General features: G+C 36.0%; 1 protein-coding gene across 11 annotated transcripts in view; it reads right to left on the reverse strand.

Moving 5' to 3' along the window:
* LOC141398634 (voltage-gated potassium channel subunit beta-2-like) overlaps positions 1-16327 on the reverse strand; it is a 726071-nt gene that overhangs the window by 395199 nt on the left and 314545 nt on the right. Inside the window, exon 1 of one of the 11 annotated variants that reach the window (XM_073976102.1) lies at positions 11126-11490. The exons of the other annotated variants lie outside the window; for them this stretch is intronic. Coding sequence (XP_073832203.1) covers positions 11126-11201 — 76 coding nt within the window. The 5' untranslated portion in view covers positions 11202-11490. Of the gene's footprint in view, positions 1-11125; positions 11491-16327 lie in introns of those variants that run through there. 11 annotated transcript variants of the gene reach the window in all.

Below are 16327 nucleotides of genomic sequence, written 5' to 3' on the forward strand. Positions count from 1 at the left end.
ATATTGAATATTTTTGCAAGGAGGTAGTTTATTCACTCAGAACTCAAAATGCAAAATAACATCCAAATAGGTTGGTTAATTTGGCCAAAATCGTCAAAATACCACAAATCGGGCGGTACCATTCTATGGGAGCTAAATCCAAATATGGACCTACATCCACTAAAAATGGTTTTCTATCTTTTTGGCTTGTTATAAACCTACGTTTAAAATTTGGAGGCGGTAGATCGATTAGAACTATTTTTGGAACTCGTTTCCATACAAGTGGCTCCACTGTGGAGTGGACAAATTTAGTCCATATTCGAACTTGATATACAGCTGTGTTCAAAATAATAGGAGTGCCCATACACAAAATGGAATGGTCCAAAAAAGCATGGTTAAACTTCTAAATGTTTGCCAATTCTGCATTTTTTTAACATTGTTGGCATCCCAACTGTTAACACATTAGCAGAAATATGGTAATTTGTTTTAAATTATTAACTGTTTACACCAACATTATAAATCGCCTTCAAATTTTTTGTTCAAAAAAATAGGAGTGTGGAAGAAAAAGGACAATTAAAATATATTTAGTTGAGTTTACAACCAAAACTGTAAATATTTTAGTTAATAGTAGTAAATTCAATAAATTTGAAGTTTGTTTGAAAACAAAAATCCTTTGGTGATAGCCAAAAACCGGATATTGTCCTTGTGGCGACTTTTCCTATAAATTGAGCAATTATTGAGCAATTCAATGCATTTTATAGGCAAAATCTTTAGAGATTGAAGTTCTTTAACTCTCTGACTGTTACATCTAACAATATATAATGATTAGTACCCCATTAAGTTGGGTATTTTGATCCTTGAGCCCAGGATAAGTCAATTTCCACTACCCCTTTATGTAAGGATCGGCCAAAAAAGCGTATCTATAAGGCATTTATTCCTCGACCAATGAATGTTTTGAGGCCTTCAACATCTTATCTCCCCCCAGAATAATTCGCTTTTTCATATTTGAAAAATTTGATGATCGGCAGATATGATACATTATTTTACACGCTTTCTTAAAAAGCCAACTTTAAAGAAATACTTTTGAAGTTGCCCTAGGTTTTGGTTTATTAGGTTTTGAATCGTATAAAACACAGTTTTCTAATGGAATTAATCTAAATGAAGTATTTTTGAATGAAAAACGTAAGTTTATGTAGAAAAATATAGTACGATGTATACCAAACTTAGTGTAGTCAAAGTCTGCCTATCACAAAATGGGGTATAACTACATTTAAAGGTATCACATTTTAACAATTTTTTGAATAGAAGCGAAATTGTTTGTGAACACAAAGCTTACATCCTAAGGACCTCAAAATATTATTTGGTGTAGGAATAAATGCCTTATAGATATGCTTTTTTAGCCGATCCTTACATAAAAGTCTAATGGAAATTGACTTAACTGGGGCTCAAGGATCAAAATACACAAATTAATGGAATAATAATCATTATATATTGTTCGATGTAACATCCAGAGTGTTAAAGAACTCTAATCACTAAAGTTTTTGCCTATAAAATCCATTTAATTGACCAATAATTGCTCAATTTATGGGAAAAATAGCCACAAGGACAATATCCTGTTTTTGGGTACCCCCAAAGGATTTTTGTTTTCAAACAAACTTCAAATCTATTGAATTTACTACTATTAACTAAAATATTTACAGTTTTGGTTGTAAACTCAACTAAATATATTTTTATTGTCCTCTTTCTTCCACACTCCTATTTTTTTGAACAAAAAAGTTTAAGGCGATTTATAATGTTGGTGTAAACAGTAAATAATTTAAAACAAATTGCCACATTTCTGCTAATGAATTTACAGTTGGGATGCTAACAATGTTAAACAAATACAGAATTGGGCAAAATGGAGAAGTTTAACCATGTTTTTTGGACCTTTCCATTTTGCGTATGGGCACTCCTATTATTTTGAACGCAACTGTATATTTGTTAGATATATTAGGTCGTGTAAAGTTCGACCAAATCGGAACAATTTTGCCGACAATTTATGAACTCATGTGAGGGAGGTACCTGAAGGAGTAGACCGATATGGCTTAGCTTCGAACTTAAACTAAGTTTGGACAAAATATTACGAAGGCCAAAATTTGGACCGAATCGGCAGATCCGTTCGAGAGTTATCTTGCGCTCCAACCACTACACGCGGTGTCATAGGGGTTTTTTTTGCAACTGTCAGGCTTTTTTCTCAGGAAGTATGGACTTGCCCCTGATGAAACTTGTTCCGTCGAATGGAAGACTATCAATACAAGTTGCTACAACAAAAATCAAAGCGATTCGAGAGCGGGTCCTAAACTGAACTTTTCCGAAATTTTGTGTGGGAGGTACCCAAAATCCAAGCTGGATCTGACACAACAAATCCTAGGGTTCTTGTCGTTTGGGTCTGTACATTCAAAAAATCCTGAGATCAAATTGTTTGCACAAGATTGCATTAAACATGTTGCTCAGTGTGGTCTAAAATGACTTCAGCGAGAACAAACTATCGGACCATAAAATGACAAACGCTCTCCTCAACATTTAAATCTCAGATTTTTGTTTTACATGTTTCTCCTTCTTTCTACAACACCCATTTTTCTCTATAACTTTATTTTCGGCACTTTATCAGGATGAACACAATGTACTACAGGGTCTCTGAGCTAGACTAAGCTAGTTTAAGTTCGAAGGTAGGCCATATCGGTCCACTCCTTTTGACACCTCCCTCAAAACAGTTCAAAAATTTTCGCTTAAATGGTGAGCACTAGAGTGGTTTTAAAAAATCGATGTTTGATTTTTTTATGCGGCACGCACTAAAATGTTTAGTTTTCTTAGATTTTAAGATTGCCAAAGTTTGAGTACAATCGGAATATGTTAACACGTGCCACTGGGCCTCAAAAATTAAAATTAAAATCCGAGCCGATTTTCAAAAATTTTTGTAGCATTACTACCCAGCAAAAATTTGGATCCGTAAGTCATTTGTGTGCCACCGTAGTGCAATGGTATGCACAACCGCCTTGAACGCCGAAGGTCGTGGGTTCGATTCCCCGGTCAGTCAACTTCAAAAATCCCATGTGGGATGTTTGTGGAACAATTATAACTCATTATGTAACCCATTACAAAGTAATGTATACAAAATAACTACTTATATTACTCATTTCCAAGTAATGGGTACGGTGGCAAAGAGCTTGTGTGTCCGACTACAAACCCGAGGGTTGTGTGTTCAACGCTCACCGCCGGCCGTGTGTTTTTTTGTGAAAAAAATCAAGGAACCGTTGGTGGTGCACATGTAAGTCATTAAACAATCCTTAATGTTCGTGTGTGTGGCCGAGTGTGTAGTGTGTTGGGCTACAAAGCAGAAGTTCGTGTGTTCAAATCAGGGAGAGGGCGAATTAAAAAAAAAATAAACAATATGAAGTGTGTTGAAATTGAAAACAAATTCCACCTCAACTGTTCGAACAATAGAAAACATAATTTTTTAACTTATAGCTTATTTTTCAACATCCAGTGGCCATGAAACAACTAGTTGTTCTAGTGGTTATATTGGTCATAGAGTAACTAGTTACTCAGTGCGACATCCCCTTGTTAAAATAATGGGTTAGTAGGCGGTTTTGTAAGTAGTTACGACTACCCATTATTTTGGGAGGATTTTTTTTTTTGCTGGGTAGTATAGCCACAGAGATGAACTGGTAAAAACTTCTCATCGATTGGACAATAAATATGGACATCGATTTTTTGATTATAGCCTAAATCGGTATACTCCTTCGTTTACCTCACACACAAAATGTGGAAACGTACAGTAAAACAGCTCGTCTCTGCTCGTTTTCAAAAAGTTTCTACAAGTTATTTTTGCGGACCCAGTTATAACGACACATGGCCGCAAAAATGGGTTTCTCTCGTTATATCCAGCCCAAATTGAAAATCGCTCGAAACAAGGCTCTTATCGGTTGGTGGAAAGAAATTGTGAATAAATACGATCGCGTTACATGTTAGGTATTGAAAATATAGACTACTATATACTCTACATGACCACAAAAACATCATTTTCAATTTCTCTTCGATAGTTAGATATAACGGTATTTGTAGGCAAAATTGATTGGATCTATTCAGATGAACCGGAGTGTATTTGCATTTCCGTGTGTGTGACATCAAAAATACTAATATTGCCTCTGTTCGTTTTATTGTTGTATTGTTGTGTTGCTTTGTTTTGTGTTTTAATGGTTTGTTGTGTTTTGTTTTCGTTCAAAATTTACATAGTTTTGTTTAGGTATCTACTTTCGAGTGTATTTTTTCACACCTGTATATTTTTGATATATGATTTTCTATACAAAGTGAAAAACAAGTAAAAATGTTAAGTTCGGCCGAACCGAATTACTATTTTTTTGGTTACTTTTAAATACATAAGCCAATCCTTCCCACTAATAAATTAAATTGTTTTAATAAAATATTAAAACAACGACTATGGAATTAAGTCCCAAATAAAAAAACCAAACCATCGTAATACACATATAACTTTCGTATATGTGGTTGAAATTTCAATCAAAAAATACTTTAAACGCGTTTTTCTCAAAACGCCTTTTTTGTAGTCGGTGTCCATACTAGCTTCAAGACGAATCATATTTTTGTGGGCTGACATCAAAATCTTGTCTTTAAACGAGGGAATTTGTTTAAACGATTTTTTTGGGCGAAAATAAACTGTGGTTTTTATATAACAATACAATATTCAAAAATATTTAGATATAAAAACTATTATTCATCAGTTCTTAAACCCAGTCCTTAAAAACAATTTGTTCCATACGCCACATTGTACGTAACTTGACAAAATTGTGCAATCTGTTGTTCCAAATGCCATGATTTTTGATGCGAAACAATTCATTTTTGTCTCTTTTTGTTCCATACGCCACACGGCATGGATATGGAACAAAAAACTTCAAATTTGTTTTGTTCCATACACCAGGCTTTTTGAATATGGAAGAAAAAAGCAAGATTTTTTGCGTCACAAAGCGGATATCGAACTTAGTAAGGTAGCTTTATCTCAAAATGTAAAAAATGGCGTATGCAACACTTAAGCATGACACCGACGCTATGTCGACACGGTGCTCTTGAACAACTTTAAATGGAAGGTACTTACACCTGGGAAGTTTTTGCGGATTCTAAAACTACTATGTTCATAGATGAGAAAAATCAAACAAAAAAAGAACAAGTAAAAAAGTATCAGTCGGCCTTGCCGACATAGATATACCCTCTTTCCAGAATTTTGTGGCCCTTTTTGGACATTTGAACTTGCGGACAAAAATGTGGTTTAGGGTTAAAGTTCAAAAGTGTTGCGGAGGAGGTACTTAATGGAATGGACTGACATAGTCCATTATGGAAGTGGATCTTATTTTAGAGTCATATCTTCTTGATAGATATCGCGCCCACTAGTCATCGTATAACTTTTGAACCAAAATATTAGGAGATCCAAAGTTTGGACGAAATTAGTTGCCCCGTTCAAGAAATATCGTGCGTACCATTTTAGTGAACTTTTTTTTAATATTGGGAGGAAGTACCGGAAGTTGTTGGCGATCTTCGAACTGAAACTAAATTTGGACAAAATATGACGAACGCCAAACGAAATTGGACCAAGTCGGTGAATCAGTTCGAAAATTGTAGTGCTCTCCAGCGACTACATATGGCGCCATAGGAGTTTTTACACCTTTCGGGATGTTTTCCCAAGAAGTATGGCCTTGCCCCTGAAAAAGCTTTTACCTTCGTAATTCAAGCAGCGAATGCCCGCTTCTTCAATAGAAATCAAAGTGATACAAGTTGCCAAAACAAAAATCAAAGCGATTCGAGAGCAGGTCCTAAACTGAACTTACCCGAAATTTTGTGTGGCAGGTACCCGAAGGAGTGGACCGATTGTGTCCGTATTGGAACCTCATCTAAGTCTGGTAGAAACTTCACGATATGTAAAGTATGGATCAAATCGATTAATTTCTTCAAGAGTTATCGTGCGCACAAATGTTGCGAATATTTTCGAACTTTTGTGGGGGAGGTACCGGAAGGAGTGGACCTATATAGCCCATCTTCGAAATTAAGCTAAGTTTGGGCAAAATGTTTCGAAAGCCAAATTTTGGACCGAATCGGTTGATCCATTCGAGAGTTATCGTGCGCTCAAGCCAGCCAGACGGACGGACATAGCTAAATTAACTCCAAATTGTCTGAAACAGATTTCCTCCAAACATACTTGGGATCTAAAACCATTATTTCGTTGAGGCACATTTTGCCCGTATGAAAGTGTATATACCCTCGTTAGCATAAATGCTGAGGGTATAAAAATCGCCGGAGCGCTTTTTAAACAAATCTCGATTCTAGTCGGCATTTTTAGTTGTTTTTTTGGTTTTCACGATTTTGCTTGGAAAACGAACGTCCTATCTAAATGGGACAAATAAAAATGTTTTTGTTCTGAAAATTTTCTAAAAGATTGGCATTTATCATAATTTTGTAAGTCTTACCGTTATTAAGATATAGAAGTTCAAATTGCGACAATGCATTGACTGTATCGCCTCCTTATAAAAGAATGTCATGACTGCAATTTCCCAACTTAAACTTATATATCTCGTAAATGATACAACCTAGGAAATTGCGAAAGCCAATCTTGTAGAGAATTTTCACAGATAAAAGATTATCTTTAGTGGTCTTTGGATAAGACCTACCGTTTTCAAGCAAATCGTAAAAACCTACCAAAAAAGCTAAAAATGTGACTTGAACATCTATATATCTCAAAAATGGTAAAACCTAGGAACAAATCATAACAGACAATTCTCTTCGATATGACTTGCGGCAAAATCGCGAAAGCCTAAAAATGTGATTTATTTAAAAATCCCTCCAGCGATTTGTTTCTTGTTTTTGGATTTTTCTCATCTATGAACATTGCTGTTTCAAAATCCGCAAAAACTTTCCAGGTGTAAGCCGTTTTCACTTAAAGTTAAGTTAGTTAATGCAATGTCCCAATTTGAACATCTATATCTCAATAACGGTAAAACCTACAAAATTATCATAGAGTTCAATCTTGTACAGAATTTTCATAACTACAAAATGTTATTTTGTACCATTTCGATAGGACTTGCGGTTTCCAATCAAAATCGTGAAAACAAAAAAAAAAACAGGAAATGTTAACTTGAATCGCGATTTATTAAAAATTGCTGCGGCGTTTTTATTCCCTCAGCCTTAAGGCTAAAGAGGGGTATATACACTTTGATACGATGGAAATGTGTCTCATCGAAATAAATGGTTTTAGACCCCAAGTATGTGTGGACGAAATGTGTTTCGGACAATTTTGGAGTCGATCTAGCCATGTCCGTCCGTCTGTCTGTCCTGCTGGCTGGAGCGCACGATAACTCTCGAACGGATGAACCGATTCGGTTCAAATTTTGGCTTTCGTAATATTTTGCACAAACTTAGTTTAAGTTCGAAGATGGGTTATATTGGTCCACCCCTTTCGGTACCTCCCCCACAAAAGTTCGAAAATGTTCGGAAATTTGTGCGCCCGATAACTCTTGAAGGGAGTGACCGATTTGGTCCATACTTTGTACAGCGTAAACTTTCTACCAGAGTAATATGAGGTTCAAATATGGACTCAATCGGTCTACCACTTCGGGTACCTCCAAACAAAATTTAGGAAAAGTTCAGTTTAGGACCTGCTCTCAATCGCTTTGATTTTATTGTAGCAACTTGTATTTACTGCCCCTATACGACGGTACAAGTTTCATCAAAGGCAAGTCCACACTTCCTGAGAAACTAGCCTTAAAGGTGCAAAAAACCCCCTATGACACCGTGTGTAGTGGTTGGAGCGCAAGATAATTCTCGAACGGATCTAATGAGTCGGTCCAAAATGTGGCCTTCGTAATATTTTGTGCAAACTTAGTTTAATTTCGAAGATAAACCATATCGGTCCACACCTACAGGTACCTCCCCCAAAAAAGTTCAAAAATGTTTGGAAAAATTGTGCGCACGATAACTCTGGATGGAACGATTGGATGGAGCGATTTTGCCCATACTTTACACATCCTAATATATTTACCAGATATAGATCAGGTTCGAATATGGACTATATTTGTTTTATTCAGTCCTTCGGGTACCTCCCACACAAATTTTTGGATAAATTCACTTTAAGACCTGTTCTCGAATCACTTTGATTTTTGTTGACGCATCTTGCATTCTCTGTCTCTATTACGACAGTAAACGTTTTTTCAGGGCAAGTCCATACTTCTTGAGAAAACTGCTCGGAAGTTGAAAAAACCCCTACGGCACCATATGTAGTGGCTGTAGAGCTCGAACCGAATACTGCGTTCGTCCACACTTTGGATATCGTAATATTTCTTCTAATAATAGATGAAATTCGATGGTACTGCTTATAGGTACACCGCTTCCGGTACCTCTCCCACAAATGTTTGAAAATATTTGCTAAAATGGTAAGCGCAATATCTCACAAACGTAGCAACCGATTTGGTAAAAATTTTCGATCTCGAAATTTTTTGTCCAAGCTTAGTTTATGTTCAAATTTGGACCCTATCGGTCCAATACTCATACAAATGTTCAACACAGTTTTGTAGTTTAGGGTCTGTTCGAGGATCCTTTGGACATTTTTACTGAAGGTTTCCCTAGTGGCCCGATATTATGCTTTTCGTAGGCTAGTATGGTACAAAAGCCCTATCTATCGATATCCCCCCGCAAATTTTTGAGCTTTAATCCATCCACATATCTGTCGGTTCATACGCCCGTACATTTCTTTTTTTTTTTTTTTTTTGAAAAAAAGTTTTTCAATCCCCACAGGCTGAGGGTATATCTCTGTCGGCAAAGCCGACCGATACTTTTTTACTTGTTTTTTTATTTTTCGAATCTATGAACATTGTAGTTTCAGAATCAGCAAAAACGTCCCAGGTGTAAGCACCTTCCATTTAAAGTTGCTTCAAGGGCACCGCGGAAGGCTTCTGACTACTGATAACCATAAATACCAAAACCTGGACCCATGTTCACAATTTTGGTGTAGAAGGTTTCTGACTACTGAAATATCAAACTACAGCGAATTCGGGCCGAAAATATAGATAGAAGCTTCAAAATACCTGAAATCGGTTGAAACCGTTATACGGGCGCTATAGGAAAAACTGAAAAAAAAACATATTGATGATTTTTTGCTAAAGTATTATTTACTTATTTTAAGCATTTACTGAAAAAATCAGATTTATCCGACGATTAGAAATATTTTTGTCACACCTTCCCATACAAGTGGGACAACTGTGCAGCGTCTGTGGACAAAGCGTGGAATTGATGCGTCATCCATTGTACAGCCCTGACTTGGCACCCAATGATTTCACATCAATAAAAAAGTCGTGGTCAACGATTTTCGTCGCCAGAAGATGCTGTTGAAGCGTTCAAAACCCATGTTTTGGATATGTCTCAATCAGAATACAAAAAATGCTTCAACAATTGGTTTGAGCATATGAAAAATGTATAAATCATGCTGGAGACTGGAGGTATAGAAGCAGGTTTTAAAGTGCTATCCAATATTAGCAAAATCACCGTATATTTGTTGCAGCTTTGCCTGCTAAGGATAGGGTCCAAATTTGAACATAAACTAAACTTGGACAAAATATTACGACCAAATCGGTTGCTATGTTTGTGAGATATTGCTCTTATCATAATAGCGAATATTTTCAAACTTTTGTGGGAGAGGTACCGGAAGCAGTGGACCTATAAGCACTACCTTCGAATTTCATCTAATATTCGAAGAAATATTACAATATCCAAAGTGTGTGAGTTATATCTGGTAAATATATTAGGATGTGTAAAATTATGAACCAAATTGGTCACTCCCATCCAGATTTATCGTGCGCACAATTTTTCCGAACATTTTTGAACATTTTTGGGGGATGTACATACCTGAAGGTGTGGACCGATATGGCTTATCTTCGAACTTAAACTAAGTTTGCACAAAATATTACGAAGGCCACATTTTGGACCGAATTGGTAGATCCGTTCGAGAGTAATCTTGCGCTTCAACCACTACACACGGTGTCGCAGGGTTTTCTTTTTTGCACCTTTCAGGTTATTTCCCAGGAAGTACAGACTTGCCGAAGATGAAATTTGTGCCGTCGTATAGGGGGCGGTGAATACAAGTTATTACAACAAAAATCAAAGCTATTCGAGAGCAGGTCCTAAACTGAACTCTTCCAAAATTTAGTGTGGGAGGTACCCGAAGGAGTGGACCGATTGCGCCTATATTGGAGCCTCATCTAAGTCTGGTAGAAATTTCTCGATGTGCAAAGTATGGACTAAATTTTTGGCCGATTTTTTTTGCAAAAATCGGTCCATTTTTGGGCAAAAATTAGTCCATTTTTGGGCAAAAATCGGTCCATTTTTTTTTTTGTTAAAATCGAAGTTTTTACTTTTCTTTCTGTCTCGCTTCAAAATGGTAAATATTCGCGTTTTAATTGTTAGGCCATAAAGTTATCGTGAGATTTATAATTAGTTGCCATAATTTGTAGTTTCCGTCGTTATTTTGCCCCGCTGCTGTATTAGTGTACATTGTAGGACAATTTAGCGGAAGAGTCTTGTGTGCCCATAAAAACTTCTGGCTTGTTTCTCTAACGCTATTCAAAACCATGTTTGGTATTTTTTATTTATTTCCCGGCATACACATACAGTTTTGTAGATGTTTACTTTAATAAATTTGATTAAAAATGTTTTTTATTTTTATTTATAAACTTTGATTTGGTTTCCAATTTGTTCCTTTATTGTTTGGTAGCCATCCATAAACTTCTTTTCCAAATGACTAAAACTTTTTAGGTACAATCATTAAATATTTATTTTATGGCACTTATGTCCGAGAGTGGCGGAGTTTAGAAAATGAAATTTCCGTTTCATAATTGTCTTTGAACTAATGTTTATGACGTTGTAATGACCTTCTCGTTGTTGTTATTTTTTTAGCATTAGCGTTTACAAGAAACAGCGAGGGAAACCCCATAAAGCATAAAATATCGCATGACACAAAGCTGTTTATTGGTTTGGGTTATTGTTATTAACAAATGTACTATTGTTCTACTTTTAATTTTAGTTTTTTTTTCTTTTCCCGAATATCACCACTTACTTGGTTCTTTCCTTTTGTTATCATAATTTGGACGAACCATCATTAAATATTTCGACAAATTTCTAGGCGCCGTCATTTTGATAGAACGTTTGTTTTGCCGGAAACAGAAACTAACTTTAAAACAAAACAAAAATCACATCACAAATTCTCACGCAAACAACGACGCAATATTTCTAAACAATTTTCCAGCTTTCTCTAATCAGATTTGATTTTTTTTAATGTAATAGACAATTTGTTATTCTTTTTATGGTGGCTTTTAGTTTGTTTTGCCTGGTTGTACTTCTTAGTTTTTGTTTTCTTTTTTTGTTTTTGCTCCTTTGCTAACCAAGCGTCTGTCTATTCTGTGGCGGTCTCTAAATACTACTGACCATCTGTTCATTTGTTGTCCATGATAAACATTCCGTTTATGTTTGTTGTATACACTCGAAGAAAAATGACAATGTCATATTTGATTTTCTATTCAAATCGAATTATTTGCAAATTTCATTGATGATACCCCTGTGTGGTGGCATTATGAAAATTAATTAATTCGAACATTTTGTTTCCAATAATTTGATTGAATAGCTGCAGACTAGAAATATTCAGCGAAATTCCGCACGTGTTAAATGCACGACGATTATGCAAATGTTTTTTTTTTATTTTCTAAGTAGAAATACCATGATTTTTTGTGTATTCAAAATTAGATCAAATAAATGTTGATATTCATAATTATTGTGTAAAAAGGTTTGTGTGTGTACAGTCGACTCTACTTAAATGTAATGTTGGTTACAGCACAGAAAGTTGTTTATTGAAATCTTAGGTATATTTTTGTAGTTGACTTGTATCCTTAATTTTTGGGCGGTTCGGTATCTGTGGACCAGAATAGGAGAAAAATTTATAAAAAATCTAATATTTTCAAAAGTTTTTGGCTATTTTCGCATTAAAAAACCGTCATAGACATATCGAATGTTCCAGAAAGTTGTTTGCTGATATCTTTGCTAAATTATTGTGGTTGATTGTTTTCTTGAATTTTGAACGGTTTAGTATCTATGGAGCGGAAACCAAGAAAAGAAGATAAAAATCGCATTTGTTTAGCTATTTTGGCCATTAAGAACCGTTTCTACAGAGTTCGTCTGTTTTAGAAAGTTGTTTATTAAGAACATTTTACAAATTGGTTGTTTGCTTCAATTTTGATCGATTTGATATCTGCAGACTAAAATCCGAGAAAAAAACATAATGCAAATTTGACCTTGAAGATGACGTTGAATGGATTTTATGTGTTCACAATAATTTATCTTTAGGACGAGAGCTACAAGCGAAATTCTAAATTCCAAGCGGTTTGGAGGGTATGTGCCTGACAAAATGGTCCCTTTTGACATCAAAGCCTCAGGTCTTTGGGGGCCCATAACCGCGAAAGTTGAAGTGATAGGGAAAAACGTCGGGACACGTGTCTTCTTATTTATGGTCTTCTATCACGCTGCGGTGTCAAAATATAGTTAATAATGTTTGTGGCGCATAGTGTTATATATCAGCTCATAGTAACCTAAAAAGTTCGTCAAAAAAGCTCATAAAGAAAAATGTTCAAATGATTTTGTGCATGAGCTTTTTTTTATCGAATCTCCTTATAATTAATATTTTATCTAATCTTAGGTAAAAAACTCGTCCAAATATGATACAGGGATACGAGTTGGTAAACAATTCATAACCCTAGTATATACACTTTCATATGGGCAAAATGTGCCTCATCGAAATAATGGTTTTAGACGCCAAGAATGTTTGGACGAAATCCGTTGCAAACAATTTGGAGTCGATTAAGCAATGTCCGTCTGTCCGTCTGTCTGACTGGAGCGCACGATAACTCTCGAACGGATCAACCGATTCGGTCCAAAATTTAGAATTCGTAATATTTTGTCAAAACTTAGTTTAAGTTCTAAGATGAGCCACAAAAGTCCGAAAATGTTCGGAAAATTTTTGCACATAATAACTCTGTAAGGGAGAAACCGATTTGGTTCATACTTTGAACAGAGGTTAAGTTCGAATATGCACTATATCAATGCACTTCTTCGGGTGCGTTCCACATAAACCTATATAGTCCATATAAACATGCACCTATATAGTCCATATCCCAACCTGATACATGACTGGATAAAAAAATATGATGTGCAAAGTCTGCACCAATCAGAAACTCCCTGCGAGAATTTTCTTGCGGCTTTGCCATTTTGGTTGGCACCGTCAGGGTTTCTTGGAGCTTTTAGGCCAATATCTCAGGGAGTATGGACTTGCACAAGAAAAAAATTGTACCGTCGTAAAGGAAGCTGCAAGGGCAATCTCCTAGTAAAAATTTCAAAACGATCCGAGAGGAGCTCTTAAACTTCATTTTATCCGAATTTTGTGTGGGAGGTACCCGAAGGTAGTGGACCGATATAGTCCATCTTCCATCGTGACACATTACTGGATAAAAAAATGCTATGTGCAAAGTCTGCACCAATCAGAAACTCTCTGCGAGAATTATCTTGCGGCTTTGCCATTTTGGTTGGAGTCGTTAGAGTTTCTTGGAGCTTTTAGGCCAATATCTCAAGAAGTATAGACTTGCGCAAGAATAAATTTGTATCATCGTAAAAAGAGCCGCAAGGACAACTTACTGAAACAAATTTCTAAACGATCCGAGAGGAGATCCTAAACTTCACTTTATCCGAATTTTGTGTGTGAGGTACCCGAAGGAGTGGACCGATGTAGTCCATATTCGAACCCGATATATACCTGGAAGAAATAATACGATGTGCAACGTTTGGACCAAATCGATTGCTCCCTTCGAGAGTTACCGTTCACATTAGACAATTTTTCAACTTTTGCGGGGACGGTACCCGAAGGAGTGAACCGTTATGGCCCATCTTCGAATTTTAACTAAGTTTGGACAAACGGATATGGCTAAATCGACTTCAAATTGTCTGAAACGAATTTCGTCAAAACATACTTGGGGTCTAAAACCGTTATTTCGATGAGGCACATTTTTGGTCGTATCAAAGTGTATATTCTAGCCTAAAGGCTGAGGGTATAAATATAGGTTTCAAAAATGGGGGAGGGGAGTTTCGAGGGAAGATATTTTTTTTATTTGCTGACAGATCAGACCTAATATATATACAAAAACTTGTTTAAAAGTTTACCTTTTTCATCCATAAATATTTTTTTGAAAAAATTGATTTTACTGTTCGAAAAATCGAACACCAAGTACAGGGTTGCCCATATTCGACGGACCCATCTGGCAACGCCATAACTTTTGACAGAGATGTCACATCGCTTAATGACATACCGCGTTTGAAGCGTCAGTCCAAGCGGATTTTTAATATGAACCAATACACGCCACGCGAGCGCTCTGAAATAGTTGAAATTTACATTCAACAGAAGAAGTCAATTGTGAAAACTCAACGTGCTTTTAAAACATTAAAAAATGTGAGAAGTGCGCCTTCTAAGAACACCATTAAGCGTTTATACGAAAAATTTTCGACTGTTAAGGCTCTTTCTAATCCGCTCCACCGCACACAAGTCGCATAACAATCGATTTTCTGAAGAATTTGTTTCCGGGCCGTTTGATGTCGAAAAGTGGTGATTTGGACTGGCCACCGCGTTCGCCCGATTTGACGCCGCCTGACTTCTTCTTGTGGGGATATTTGAAGTCAAAGGTTTACGTTAACAAGCCAATGACCGTAGAAGAGCTCAAGGACAACAACGATGGAAAATGCTGCAAAAAGGGCACAATACGTCATCAACGCCAGAGGCGGCCATTTGAGAGATATCATATTCAAACATTGATGTAAACAAATCTACTTGGAACAAATTAAATGATTAACATTGCCAACCGCCAAATTTTTATTTTTTTCTTTGATTTTTTAAAAAAAAAAACATGGGTCCGTCGAATATGGGCAACCCTGTACTAAATGGGTTAAACAATTAAAACCTTAAATGTAGAATTTGGATAGAAAATGTGACTGCAAAATAGAAACAAATGAAAACGGCGTTAATATCCCCCACTATAGAATTGATTGAATTTAGATTTTAGCAATTTCGGTTGGATGATGTGGATGAAACATAAAAATACCAAAAATCAAGCGGCACCGTTCTAAACGTCGACCTGTATCGGTAATTCTCGGCCGGTATATTTTATACTCCAACGAAGATTTAATACAAAATTCCAGCTTTTTCGTTAAATAATGTGGTTAAAACTTTCAAGATTCCCAAATTCGGGAGGTACCGTTACGTAGACATATACTGACAATTCTGGCAGGAACTGAATGCCAGTATTTTGCAGTTTGATTGAATAATATGACAAAAATCTTCAAAATCCCAAAATCGGGAGGTGCAGTTATATGGGGCTATAACAAAACGGGGTCTTGTAGAGGCCATTCTATGCGGGAATATTTTATATCCCTAACGAAGACTAAATGCCAATAGTTAGCGATTCGAACTGGAGAGAACACTTTACAGTGGTCTTCAGCCCAACCCTTTCTTCCCCTGGTAATAACATCGTTAACTCATCATTCTTAAAATATTTTCCATTAATATTCCATTTCCATGTATTAAGGTTATGCCCTCTGCTTGGGCACGCAAAAAACGTTTTTCTTGAATTTTTTACAAGAAATCTACCAAACTTTTTAGGAAGATTTTTTTTATCTGAAAGGTCATCCTCTGAGTTACTTTTGGAATTTTATTGTTGAAAAATATTGCACAGTGTTCTGACACATGCCTGACTACCAAACACTGGTTTTTCTAAAGCAGTTTGCGGTGCCCACTGTAGCTCGAAAACGAATAAACCGATCAGCATATTTCTTTGTTGGATCATTAAAAACCTGATAAACTTGGCCTTAAGCGAAACGTAAACCCGTCAAAACATTCTTTAAAAAGTATCTGTTGTTGTGATTAGTGTCTCGCTTATGGGTACTTTACACGGTATGTTTTTTACATTTACCGTGTAAAGTACCCATTAAGGACAAGCTTTTTATGTTTTTATCAGCCGTATTCGGCATACATATAGTGAACACAGCTTTCAAAAATGAAATTACGAGAAGATCGCGTTTAAAACATCGATACAAATCACAATGAAATTTTCCTTTCTCACGCTCATCTCTCAGTCCGATCGATTCGATTTTTTGAAACATATTCTATTTTACCGGTACCTTAAAATGAACCAATAAAAAAATTTGGATTTTGTAAAATTTGCAAGTGGCC

Source organism: Musca autumnalis, unplaced genomic scaffold, assembly GCF_047663935.1.
Source record: "Musca autumnalis isolate F117 unplaced genomic scaffold, ASM4766393v1 scaffold_3, whole genome shotgun sequence".
In the NCBI taxonomy this organism is placed as follows: Eukaryota; Metazoa; Arthropoda; class Insecta; order Diptera; family Muscidae; genus Musca; species Musca autumnalis.